The 12,587-nt window shown below is 39.6% G+C and overlaps 1 protein-coding gene across 3 annotated transcripts; it reads right to left on the bottom strand.

The window, feature by feature from the left end:
• Positions 1-278: 278 nt before the first annotated feature.
• LOC129361696 (ovochymase-2) lies at positions 279-10,642 on the bottom strand. Of its 3 annotated transcripts, XM_055032730.1 has the most exons (16): positions 10,495-10,642; positions 9,551-9,775; positions 9,381-9,478; positions 8,521-8,618; positions 8,264-8,436; positions 8,085-8,180; positions 7,284-7,462; positions 6,976-7,177; positions 6,653-6,679; positions 6,481-6,571; positions 6,186-6,319; positions 5,468-5,611; positions 4,417-4,541; positions 4,240-4,333; positions 3,583-3,714; positions 279-615 (listed from the first exon to the last, which is right to left on the bottom strand). In XM_055032730.1, exons 2-16 carry the CDS (start codon positions 9,618-9,620, stop codon positions 569-571), a joined length of 1,710 nt encoding a protein of 569 aa, XP_054888705.1. In that variant the 5' UTR covers positions 9,621-9,775; positions 10,495-10,642; the 3' UTR covers positions 279-568. The 3 variants fall into 3 exon arrangements, with proteins under 3 accessions (XP_054888705.1, XP_054888693.1, XP_054888700.1); XM_055032718.1 differs by lacking the exon at positions 279-615 and having other exon boundaries at positions 2,374-3,714; XM_055032725.1 differs by lacking the exon at positions 279-615 and having other exon boundaries at positions 2,374-3,714; positions 9,551-9,731.
• Between the last annotated feature and the right edge of the window lie 1,945 nt (positions 10,643-12,587).

The following is a 12,587-nucleotide window of genomic DNA, read 5'->3' as shown; positions in this document are numbered from 1 at the left end:
CCAAGTTGTCTGTCATTGACACAACACTGTTTAATTCCTTTCTAATACCTAATTTATTTGTGTCAGTCAAGAGAGTTCAGATTGGGGTACGCTAAAAAGTTCTTTTACAAAAGGTCCGTTATCATACAGAAAATTAAAGCCAGAAGTCAAACTTTTAAATACTGAAAAACTGTTCAACATTGCTCTTTCAAATGGATTAAAAAAAGTACTCCTTAAAAGTGAGATGGAAAGAAATGAGTTTGCATTCTGCTATAGTGGTGGAATCAACTAATATCTTTTATTGCAATTAATAGAAATGACTCCATAAACATCGTGAAAATTCTATTTCAACAAAAGTTGCATTTTGTTTTTAATAAGTCTTGACACCAGATTATTTTTTACACAGGTAAATCAACATGTAAACAATGTTTTTTATGCTTCAGAGATTGAACAGAGAGTGGTTGATCAATTCCAGTTTCTCTCTTTCTAAATGAAGTCAATACGTGTCGATTTCCTGAGGATTCACCGCTGTGCTCTTCGTGATCTGATTTCCTTCCAGCATGAAATCGTTGATCGGTCGAGGACTCTCCTAATGGATGAGACCTTTGCTTCTGGACTTCTGCTGCTTGAATGAATCTGCAAGAAAAAAGTTCCTTTAAACAAAGAGATTAAGATTTTTGTTTAATTTTTTTAAAATTAAGTTACTATTCCCTAAAGAACATGACACTTCAACACATATTTACCTCAAGAAAAAACAATGACACAGATATATAAATAAGTCTAAAACAACTTATGCACAACTCTTAGTTAATTTGTGAAGAAATGGCACCAGGTCTGTTGAGCAAGGCATTCAGGCACATGGTGAGACTGCCTATATCCACACAAACAGTTTTAGGTGGTAAAATGAGCCGGGCGGAAGATGATGCTGTTCTGTTTGTCCTGATCTGGACCTAGAAAATCTGATATCCATCATTGAGGCAGAGAGGAAATAAATTTTACTGTGACCTCAGCTCAAAATGAATAAAAGCCTATTTTTGTTCAGAAATATTTTTGAAAAAATAGAATGCATTTGTTTAGGGAAGTTCTTCAAAACTAATGCTGTAGTTTCTCAGATGCGCCAGTAGAGGGAGCCATAAAACAAAGTTTTCCTCTTACCTCAGCATCAAAACTTGAGGTCAGATGTTAAAGCTTTAAGTGTAAGTCTTGAGCCATTGCTTTGCCAAAATATAATTATTTCCTGATACAGATTGCTGGAAAAATCTAAGCTTGTCTCTTTCTTTACTACAAACAAGCTGCAAATACCCATTTATAACATTTTTAGGCACCTTGCATCCACAGAAACGTAGGAAATGTAATCAAATATTCTGAAATGCCAGACAGAAAAATGTTTGGAAACACAGACTTTGTAGCTGCAACACTGATGTGCTGTTGCCTGAAGTGGTCACTATTTCTGCCAAGTTATCCTCAGCAAGCCCTGCGCTCACTGGTTTCCAGAGAAGCTAGCAAAACAGAATATCATTTGGCTGACAAACAGCACTGTAGTGGGCAGACAAACCAAAATCACATGAAAGCAACAAAAAAAAAAAAAAGTGAGAAAGCATTTAGAAAGTACCTCCAGCTGCTTGTGCATTATGAATACTAGTAGCTAACACACATTCTAATACCACCAGCTTTACTGTTACTAAAACACACATTATAAACATCTTAGCTGGTTTTTGTCAGAATATCTGTGTTAAAAACAATGTCCATAATCTAGGAAATCTCAATATTTCTCATTTTCACTGCTTCTTTAAGGGACCACATGTCCACACCTGCTCCCCACACCGTGTATGAGTCACTGCAAATCTCAGTGGGTGGAGTTCCACTTTCACAAGCTGGGAGAAGAAAGAGAGACAGCCTGGGGAAAAGTATGACCAAGGTCTCCAAGCTTCTGGGTGTGGTGAGAGTTTACACTGGAGACATTCAGAAAGGAGAGCCGAGAGACAAAGGAAACACACGTCAAGAAAAACGAAAAAACAAAAAGAGGAATGATTGTTTTGGTAAAAAGAAGATTTATCACACAAGAAAAGTCATTTGTGTCCATCAAAACGTGTAAGGGTGATATAAACACTGCCACGGACATTTAATCGACAGGAATTAGAAGAAATATTGCATGTTTTTTAAATGTACAGTTTCTCAAAACAAAGGTCCAGAGGTCAGGAGTCAGACCCCTGATTGCTGTATCAAGAAACGGAGGCCTCCACATGAGGTGCTGCTGCACTAGTCAGGTGCCATCTTTTATTAAATTACAAACTGTAGATTATAAATCGTTCAAAACCTTTCCAATTTATTTATTTTTTATTAACAATCTCTATTCTAAAATTGCTCCACTTTTGTAAGACAGATTTTCTGGAAAATCATATTTAAAAATTTGATGCTGCATCGAAATTTTTTTTTTTTTTTGATGCTGTTCTTTTAACGTCTGTTATTGCCCCTACTTTAACTTGCTTTCATGTCGTTTAATGATGTCCAAATGAACACATTTACATTTTGACTTCTTAGCCTAAACAATTGATATGGTATAAATTGTATTTATGTGGCACATTTCCTGCAACAAGGCAGATGAATGTGCTTTACGTGAATTAGAAAGAAATACAAACAAAAAAATTAACCAAAGGAAAGAGCAAAAATTAAAACAGTATAAAACTACATATTGGTTTCCCGTGTTTAATAAGAATAAGTAGTCTGTAATTTATACAGTGCTGGGGAGTTTCTCTGGAAATGTCAACTACTTTTTGTTTTGAGAAAAATGTGGGCTTATGAAATTTGTCAATCTTGAACTCTGTTTTTAATGTACATTTTATATTTTATGTTATACAGCTTCTTTGAAAGTGAGGCTGTACTAAATCATTGAAAATGTTACTATACTGTTAAAACAGTTCAAGGTCTTCCTATATGCCTGTGCTTTAACTTGCACACAGCGTCCTTTTCAAAAATAAAGGAAACCAGAAGCAAGGAGAAGAAAAAAAACAACTGATGGATCCATGATTTTATTCTTGTTTTGATCTGAAACAGGAGCCGAAGCAGCAATCTCTTAAATACACTATTAAATGAGAGAAAAGTGATAAGAATACATTTCATTATTACTCTCATTTTAACAACATTTTAGCAGGGTTCTGATCTTTTTACAGACATTTTGAATAATGCAGTAAAAGCGTCATGATTTTCATTTTCCTTTCAGGGTATTTTAGATTTTTTTTTTCTCAATCTTATTTTGCCTGAAACGTCTCTCCATCTTCTATGTTATGGAAACAGACAACTGACTTTTTCTTATATTTTGATTGCAAACTTTGTTGCTTCCTTTATTTTTTTAAAGGGACACCCACTTCCCATTGGTCACCTCAGTGTTAAATGCCCAACAGCCACTCTAAATGCCACGACTTCAGCCTTGTTTAACCAACATCGCCTCTGCAGAAATACAGCTGACCAGAGAAACACTCCGTTAAACATGCATGTGTTTTCTCACACGCAGGTAAAGAGCAAAGACGGATCAAACCACATAATGCATTCATGTTGGTGTTATGTACACTTGTGAGGGGAGTTGTTTCATGGATGTAGCCACACCTTCCTTCCTGATGAAGGTCAGTCCTGCGCTGAAGCCCCGGTGAGTGATCTGGCTGTCTGAGGCGAAGCAAAGCACCATGATGCTGCTGAAGGAGAGGACCGGCGGGGGAACACCGCCGCCACACAACACAGCTATGAAAAAACAAAACAAAATGAAAACGAAGCGCGTAAACTAATGATCGCTGCTCTTTTTAATTTGGCATTATTAGAAAACCTTTTGTTCCAAAACAAAAGGAGCAAGACGTGAGCTCTTAAAAAAAATGCTCCTTCGAGAACTCATGAAAAACTTGTGAAATATTTTGAAAAGACCTGAAGAACCATTGATCAAAGTCAATGGACGCAAACTAGAAACTAGAAGGAAATAAAGGGTGACTTTGTGCACAAAATTGAATGTTTGTACTTTGGGTGTCAATAACCGTCTGCTGGAGAACTATTGAAACAAGGCCGTAGCATTTCTGTATCAGGAAAAAAATACGTTTTTCATTGCTCTTGTGCAATATTCTACGTTTCAGAAAAACTGAATCTTTGGGTTTTATTAGCTTTATGCCAACAAAACAAACATACGGTGAACATAAACATTTGAAAGAGATCCTACTGTACTCCAGTTTTTTCAAATATTGTAATCAGATTTATTTGAATACAAATCTTTAATCTTACCAATCTCTTTGTTTCCTTCAACGTCTCCCAGAACTGTCAGGGAATCATGCAAACATCTCTCCGACTCTTCCAGGTCAAAATCAGCAAACGTCAGCTGTGGTCAAACTTTAAATTAAAAGAAAATCTACACGCGAGGACCTTTAGTTTTAAAGGTGTGTTTATTGAGGTTATTATTACCTTAACTAGACGTCCCGGAGGAGCGTAGATGACCCAGCGGAGTACACAGTCATTACTGTAGGACTGTGGGTAATTTGGGGTGTGGAGTGAAATCTGATCCTCCACCAGAACAATAGTCCCGCATGCTTATCGGGCAAATATGGTGGGGGGAAAAAAAAAAAAACACAACAGAGGTTAACTTGTGTTATTAACATCAAGGACGACAATGAAATTAAACATATTTACAAGAAAAAAAGTTTCATAACTGGATTCATCATCTTCACTGCCTCAAATAAAGTGGTAGATGGTTGTGTTTTTGCTTTTTTTTTCACGTCATGGGAAGTCTGCTTACATAATACGAGAAGGTAAAACTGTATTCAACTTGCGCAAGATTGTGCAAACACTTCTCATCCGTCGATTCATTATAGTTTGCTTCTTGTAATTTTTAAAAAATAGTCTCCAATGGTAAATATCTACGATTTCCAAAGGCGTCTTTGGAGTTTGCTTAAATTGTTACTTCTTTTTGTAATCTAATCTTTAATAACAATAACTTTGAAGTTGTTTTCCTTCTGACTTTCTCAGTCTCCAGTCACTGTGAGTGAAATTTGCCCCCCCATCATATTTCCAATATTGTTTCAGTTCAATAAAAGTTTGCAGATTGTGGTTTCTGAACAGCCTTCTCAGGGTCCCATTTCATTTAACTGGGAAGTTTGAACTACGGTCTTTTTTCCACTCACTTTGTTGAAGATTTGCAGCCATGTTTGCGGTGAGTGTACTATTGATTATCTATTTTGGGCCAAAAATCAGCTGTCAGGCAAATGGCCTGACATTTAGGCGCTTGAATTCTCAAGGTCAACACGCACGGACCACGCTGGTTCATTGTGCATTTTCGTTCACATCAAGAATTTTGCACAAGCGCATCAAAAAGCAACAAATTGAGTAATGCCACAAGTAAACAGGGGTGCAGTAAACAGGTTTTCTTATCTTTTCATTTCAACTTCAGCCTCATTTTCATAGAGTTGTACAATAACACTGCTCTGATGTGTCCAAGAGTTTGCAGCATGTTTCTCACCTGGAGGAAAGGTTCCCCTGATGCCACGGTACCTGACTGCAAATCCATGCGCTGCTCTACTAATGTCAGAGGAGAAGAGCAGCATTGCATTCTGGGAATTGTGGAGAAGCACTCGAGCTGGGAGTAATTTGCCGCAGAATATTGCTGTAAACAGAAACGCATGAAGCAAAATTAAATGGAGTTTCATTCTATGTTGAAATTGTTTCACCTGGTTTTTATTATTTTTTATTTTTGAATTTTTTTTATTTTTAATTTTTAATAAAAGCAGAGAAGTAAGTCTAGGGACTAGGACTAGAAATAATTCAATGTTTCAATGTTTAGTTCTTCAGTGTTTTCCAGCCAGACTTAAGGTCACCTCACAGCTACAGATGGCAAACATTTTAAATTAAATGACACAGTTGATTGGGACTCTACTTCTGTGCTAAACTGGCTCATATCTCATTGAGCACACATAAACCTGTGCTTTCATTTGGTCAAAAGAACAGGACAAGAATAGATTTTGAAAACACTGAATGATCTTGTCCTAGATGCAGTTCCGAGAACCTGAGCTGTGCAGAAACTGTTGCTTCCTTTCGGACTGAGAACATTTTTGCTTGCTGCAGCATTTTAATATTTGTTCCTTGCTATGCAATGCTTTGAAGTGTTTGACATATTGAGCAAAACGTAAACGGTCATTGTCGTTTTTTCATTCAGTCTTCAATAAAGTAACAGCACTCACCCACAGACTTGTTCCTTGATCCTGAAACCGTGAGCCGGTCGAACCGACAATTCGAGCCATTTTCCACATCGAAATGATCAAACTCCAGCAGAATGCTGTGACCCGGATGAGCCTTGATGCTCCACAAACACAACCTGCGGAAGGAAACACAAGATATTTCATTTTGGCGTTGACCGATTCATTTATCGTTCCCATTCACGGATATCAGTTTCTGACGACACCAGCCCGTCGTCAGCTTACAGTTGTGGCTTCGGTGTGACAAACGTTAGAGCTTCTTCTGAAATGTTTCACTCACTGGTTATTGTCATAGTAGGCGTCAGGGAAAGCGGGGTTCCTGATCCACCCTTCACTGTCCGCTACTGGGCCGTCTGTCACACTGCACAGTCCTGATACACACATCGATTGGATTAGTACACGTTGTGAAAATCAGCAAGAATAAAAGTTGGAGTGATGAGGGGAAAACTCACCTGAAGTTGATTGTCGTTGCTGCTCAGCTGAAGCAAAACGCAAAGACGAAAATGGTATGACAAGAGAAGATTTTATTTGGCAACTATATAATACTTTATGCAATTGTTTTTCTATTGAGAAAAAATAAAAATAAAAAAGACAATTGATTCTCACGTGTTCTCATTTATCTTAAGCATTTTTAATGGCTGCTGTCCTGGAGGTGTATCAAGTCAGATCATCAAAACAAACATATTTCCATCAACAGGGCAAAAATGTTCTATATGAACTAATGTGCTGTTATATCTCTACTATATTCCATCATCTCACTGCCATCTTGGCCTACCCTCCCTCATCTTCTGCTTGATCCAGGGCAGTAGCAGCTTGACGTCAGTGAAAATTCCCGGAGATCCTTTCTTTGACGGATGCCGGTTGCCTTTCATTCCCCAGCTCCGGCCACATCCTTGACCCCAGGAAGTTATCCCCAGCACCATCCAGTGGTCGCTTCCGGCCCCTGCCTGACATACCAGAGGACCGCCAGAGTCTCCCTTGGGGAAACATCAAGGAAGAGGAGAGAAGATATTCAGAATGAGGCAACCGATTCAAACCGCTCCAGGGTAACGAGGCCTATGATGGAGAACGAATCGCTTCCACCTGACAGGCGTCCCTGCCTCCTCGCTCGGCTCCCGCACACAGAATCGTCATGGGTGGATCGAGGAACTTTTGTTTCTGTTTTGGAAATGAGCTTTTGATCATCAGTTGGACGTATTGACACTTGGCTTGATCCACCAAACCCAGGTGGACTTCTCTCAGGACTGCAGGAATGTGTCCTCCTTCAAAACAAAAGAAGGTTTTTAGCAGGAAAAAATACGCCGCAAATGGCTTGTAAAGCATTTGTTATACATTATCTTGTGCTGAAGCATTCAAACTCCTTGAACTTTTTCACACCTCGTCGCATAGCAGCCACATATTTCAATGCGATGTAGCGTTTAATTGTAAAGTGGAATGAATATGATACGCAACTTCCAATATGAGTAAGAAAATAAAATATAAAAAGTGGGAAGTCTATATCTAATAAGCCTCCTTTTCTTTGACAAACCGAAATAAAAGCGTGGGCAATCAAATTAGTCCAACTGGCAATCTGCTTTTCACCGACGCTCTCAATCCAATCCAACTCAATCTCAAAATTTCTTAATTCTAATTATAGATTTGCAAAGCAGATCAAGACGACATGCCAAAACACCTGCAGACCTGTGTTTGAGTAAAGCAATGGCCCAGAGGAGCTAAATGCATGTATGCACTGAAAGTCTTTATAATTTAGTAGTCGTATAATTTTCATTCCACTTCACAAATATTTGTCTATTTTATAAAATCCCTTCTACAACCACAATGAAATGAAATGTTCGGGGATTCCGATATGTTTTCAAAGCACTGTGAGAGAATAAAAACACAAACTTTCCCATGTTTTCCCCCAACCGGCAACAACACATTTAGTCGATGGCGGGATTTTAAAATCGGGGAGAGGCAGACATATGGGCCTGACACGAGCTCCTGTTAAACACAGTCGCATGTCAGCAACAAACACAGAGTTCACTGATGATGTGATTTAACGTGTGTAAAGGATGGAAACCTGCCCATTGCGATGCGACGATGTAGCTCCACCAGCGCTATGTCGTAATTCATTGGACATGCCTGGTTGTAGTTCTCATGGATCAACAGAGATTTGACTGTGAAGACTTGCTCGTCTTTATCTTCCACTCGTAGGTCAAACTCCCCCACCAGAATGGTCACACCGCTCAGAAAGACACTAGACAGAAGAAAGAACAACCACAACGCTCAGCGTGCGTCATGTCATAGGGGACTGATCACGGGTACCACTGGGTCTCGGTACTTTGATGAGGATGGGAAGCAGTGTGCCGCAGTCAGTATCCAGCTGTCAGTCAGAATGGCCCCTCCACAGAAATGAGAGCCTTTATTCTGGATTGATACCTTAATACAAAACACACACACACACACGTGCGCAAACGTGATAGATTAAAACATTTGCTACAACATTTTAGTCCAACAAAAGATGCTGCTGTGAACACAAATTAAAATGACTTGAAATAAGCCGGTTAAAACTGGGATCATCTGGGTGTATTTTTAAGGCAAGCACAAATCACAGACGTATGAAATTGTTTCTGGCGTTGGTAAACAACCACTTTATCATGTTGACTATTAGTAATAATCATCACAGCAGCTAATCAGTGCTGCCACTAGTTTGGAGGAGCTCAGTGAGTCAGCGGTAGAGGAGGGGTCAGTTTGGAGACTGCTAAACCAACGAGGGACGGCATAAAAAAATGTCCTCCTACTGAATGGATTCACTGCAATTCTTCTTCACCCAATTGGTTCCTAAATGGATTAAATTAATGAAGACACCATAAACAATCCCACAACAACTTAAGGAACTTGTTAATAAAGTTACAAACCAATGCTTTTCTCACTTCCTAGTACAGCGAGTTGTGCTACGAGGCCAACTCTAACTGGTGCAGAAACAGTAGCCATGCGGAGATTTGGTTCTGTTTTCCTTATTTTGCAGTGTTACATTTTTCAAAAATATGACACTAATTAGATTATTTGATTACATTTGAGAGATTTTGAAGACAAAAACATTTAGTCACTTATCAAAGAATGACTAAGACACATCTCTGAGGAGCATATTTAACTGTAAACGCCTTTAGAAAAAGAAATCCTACAGTTAAAACAACTGACCAGCCATGGGTGGGATCCATATGTAGCTTGGGTTCCTCCGACCACCCTCAGGAACCGACGCCTTGGGTTCACCGCTGGAGTAGAGCCACATTTTTCATCTACAGAGAGAAAAAGGAGACATGCAGTTCTTCATTTGCATCGCTCCGTTTGGACCGAGTTGTAAAACTCGCCTTTCTGAGCAGCACGGACGCCGGCGTTCATCCAAAAACAGACAACCAGCAGAGCAGTGGTGGCCCTCATCACCGTCGCCACGGATGTGCAGAATCAGTTTGTGGAGCGTCGTTACTGGGCTGGCAAGCGGCGGCGCTGGTTGGGATCGGTGAGGCCAAGCTGCAGAGACGGGACTCTCGACTTCCAATGATGGTTGTGTTTTGTTAAAAAGGAGAACAGGACAGCTGTTGTTAAAAGAGTCAGGAGGAACAAACAGACATGAAAAGAGGATCAAGTTGTTGTTGTTGTTGGTGAGAATCCGTTTTCATCCAATAACATTTTCCTTATTCTGAGTTTATCATGATTGATATATCTATAGATAATGTGAAACACCTGCTGAAAACATAGTGGATTAAAAAAAAGAAATTTAACATCACAAAATGTAGTTTTTAAAAAGAAAATCACACGACACACTCACAAATTATTTGAAAATGTATCAGGTCTTAAATTGTTAAAAACCATTTCATTAATTAGGCTGAAACTGTAAAATCAAAGACAAATCTGTCTCTAGGAAGAAGTAATTCCTTGATGATCTCAGCAGATGCTCAGTTCCACCAGGTGTCTGCTATTTGCTGCTGCCACTAGTTTGAAGGAGCTCAATGAGGGAGTGGGGGGAGGGGGGTTTCTTGAGGAGGAAGCTCTGTTTGGAGACTGCTAAACCAAGGAGCAACTGCAAGCGCTTAGACACAAATGGTTGCTCTTTGTCCTCAAACAGGCAGGACACTGACGCAAGGACTGACTGGAACTGGACACTGCTTTCAAAGGTCAAAACAGTAGCTTTTTTGTTTTTTTTTCTTCTGGTATCTCTGGTTGTCTCTGGTTTACAGCAGTTGCTGTCTAGCTTATTAAGTCTGACCGAGGATTTACGAGCGAGCACTGAAAACTGAGACTACACCACACTTACCCTGCTGTTAGCCTAGAAGAAAAAGAGACGCGCTACAAACCGAGCGCAAAAAGTTGAAATCTTCCCTTGCAGCCCAAAAGGAAGCACCAAATCCCAGGAGAAATGTCTTCGTAGTTACTGTCGAACAGAGCGAGCTTCTTGTCTTGTCCAGTGACACAGAGAAAACGTGGGAGAAGTTGGGAGGAGAAATAAGATAAATACCCGCTATTCTGTTTCCGTTTTTTTTGTTGTTGTTGTTTTTACTGGAACAAAAATGACAAAATCCTTCAGAAACTGTACTTCGTTTTCTGTTACAGTTATAAGAACTGCTTGTGAAGTTGGAGTGGTAACTTTATCATACGACCTGCACAACGACGAGCAGTTGCACCGTTCAGGTGATCCCTGACCTGTCTGGTGTTGTTTCTCAGACTTTATGGTGCGAGGCTGCGCACTTGATTTCTCCTAAAGGTTCTAAAATAAAAGGGATGCATACAAAACAACCCAATCCTGTGGCGCATCACACTCCTTCCACCTCCAATGCACATCTATGTTACTCTGTGTCACACGAAATCCCATTAAAATGAACGTTTCCGATTGCTACAAGAAAATAGGAACGTTTCAAAATGTTCTCTCGAGGTTGTAGCATCTATAGAGTTATTAGTTTTAGTCAATTTAGTTTCTGCTCCGTTCGGCACATTAACACCATTATGGAGGGCTCATCTAAACAAAGGTCAGGCAGCCGTCCATAACCTCGTAAACGTGTTTCACAAGAACATTTCACATAATTGGCTCCTTTGTTACTGCAAAGCCTACACATTTAAATTCAGTGTATGCATTAAAAAACAAACAAACAAACAGCACAAAGCCCTAGTCAGATTATTCTGTTGTTTTCTTTGCCTCTATGATTTCACTTTAAGCCCTCTAATCCCTCTGGTTCCTGTTTATTGGCCCAGACCTCACTGCTCTGTCTGGTGCTCATGGTTAGATGTGACTCACTGCTTGGCATGGTTGCTGGGTCACAGTTGTAAGGGATTTGTTGCCAAGCTTTGCTGGAAGGAGAAACAAACGCTGATTGTTTGCCACACAAAATCGTTGCTTCGCTGCAGCGCCGCTCGTCATATTTACGGCGTTTGTACCAAGTTTCTTTTTTTTTTCCTCTCCCCCCACTCCTGGAGGAACAAGGCGCCGGTTCAGATTACGTAATTTACACATTAAGCAGTACATAGTGAGCCCGACAGAATAAACCTTCATAGAGGCAAATGAGGTGACGAACAAAGACAACTGACATGTTTCACACATTCACACCGCCAGGGATGCTGGCTGGTTTTTTTTTTTGATTAATCGTTTGTGTTCAGTTTTATTCTTAAGCATCAGGTTTGTTTTTACCGCTCTTCTGTGTTAAAGTCTTATCCAAATGTGACGTTCGCATTTCAGATGTTCAGAGTTGCAAAGCCCCTTTACAGGCCTTTCCACACGTGCTAAGAATGAAAGTGGGTTTTCTCAAATCCAGTTTTAAAAATCACAATATGAAAAAAGTCACCTGACTGTATTAAATTTTTGACAAGACCTTTGTGGCTCTGTTTCCAGGGTGCCATCACCCAAGGGGTTGTACAAAACATTAAAAAAAAAACAACTTTCCAGTGTTTCGCAAACAAAGTTTCGGGCGTCCATTCAAAGGGAAGCAGCCACTTGTTGTGCCTTGCATGATGGTTGTGCTCATTTTACTGTTCTTTTTAGAATAAGAGAAAATCCAAAATAATGTTAATATATACAGTTATTTTAGTAAAGAACAAATCCAGAGCCTGAAGGGAAGAAGAATACAAGGAACAGACAAAGGTCAAAAGTAGCCAGCAAAGAAAGGAGACAGAAAGAAAAGTAACATTTAAGATAAGGAGTATCATCTGAAAATGGACCATTTTCCATAGTTTCCTTCATCCATCCTTATCTAGATGTGGAAAGTCACAACCTGATGATAGAAAACCAATTCATAAGACTTTCAGGTAAGCATGAACCAAGTCAGGCATTTTAAGAGAATCTCGAAAATGTAGAAGTACTCCAAAACCAAGAGCCAGGCTCCACTCACATCATGCCACCCATCCTTACAGTTGGATAGT

Source organism: Poeciliopsis prolifica, unplaced genomic scaffold (genome assembly GCF_027474105.1).
Source record: "Poeciliopsis prolifica strain line A6 unplaced genomic scaffold, Auburn_PproV2 SCAFFOLD001, whole genome shotgun sequence".
NCBI classification, from domain to species: Eukaryota; Metazoa; Chordata; class Actinopteri; order Cyprinodontiformes; family Poeciliidae; genus Poeciliopsis; species Poeciliopsis prolifica.
Note: the sequence above shows the minus strand (reverse complement) of the source record. Positions and strands in the feature narration are given on the sequence as shown.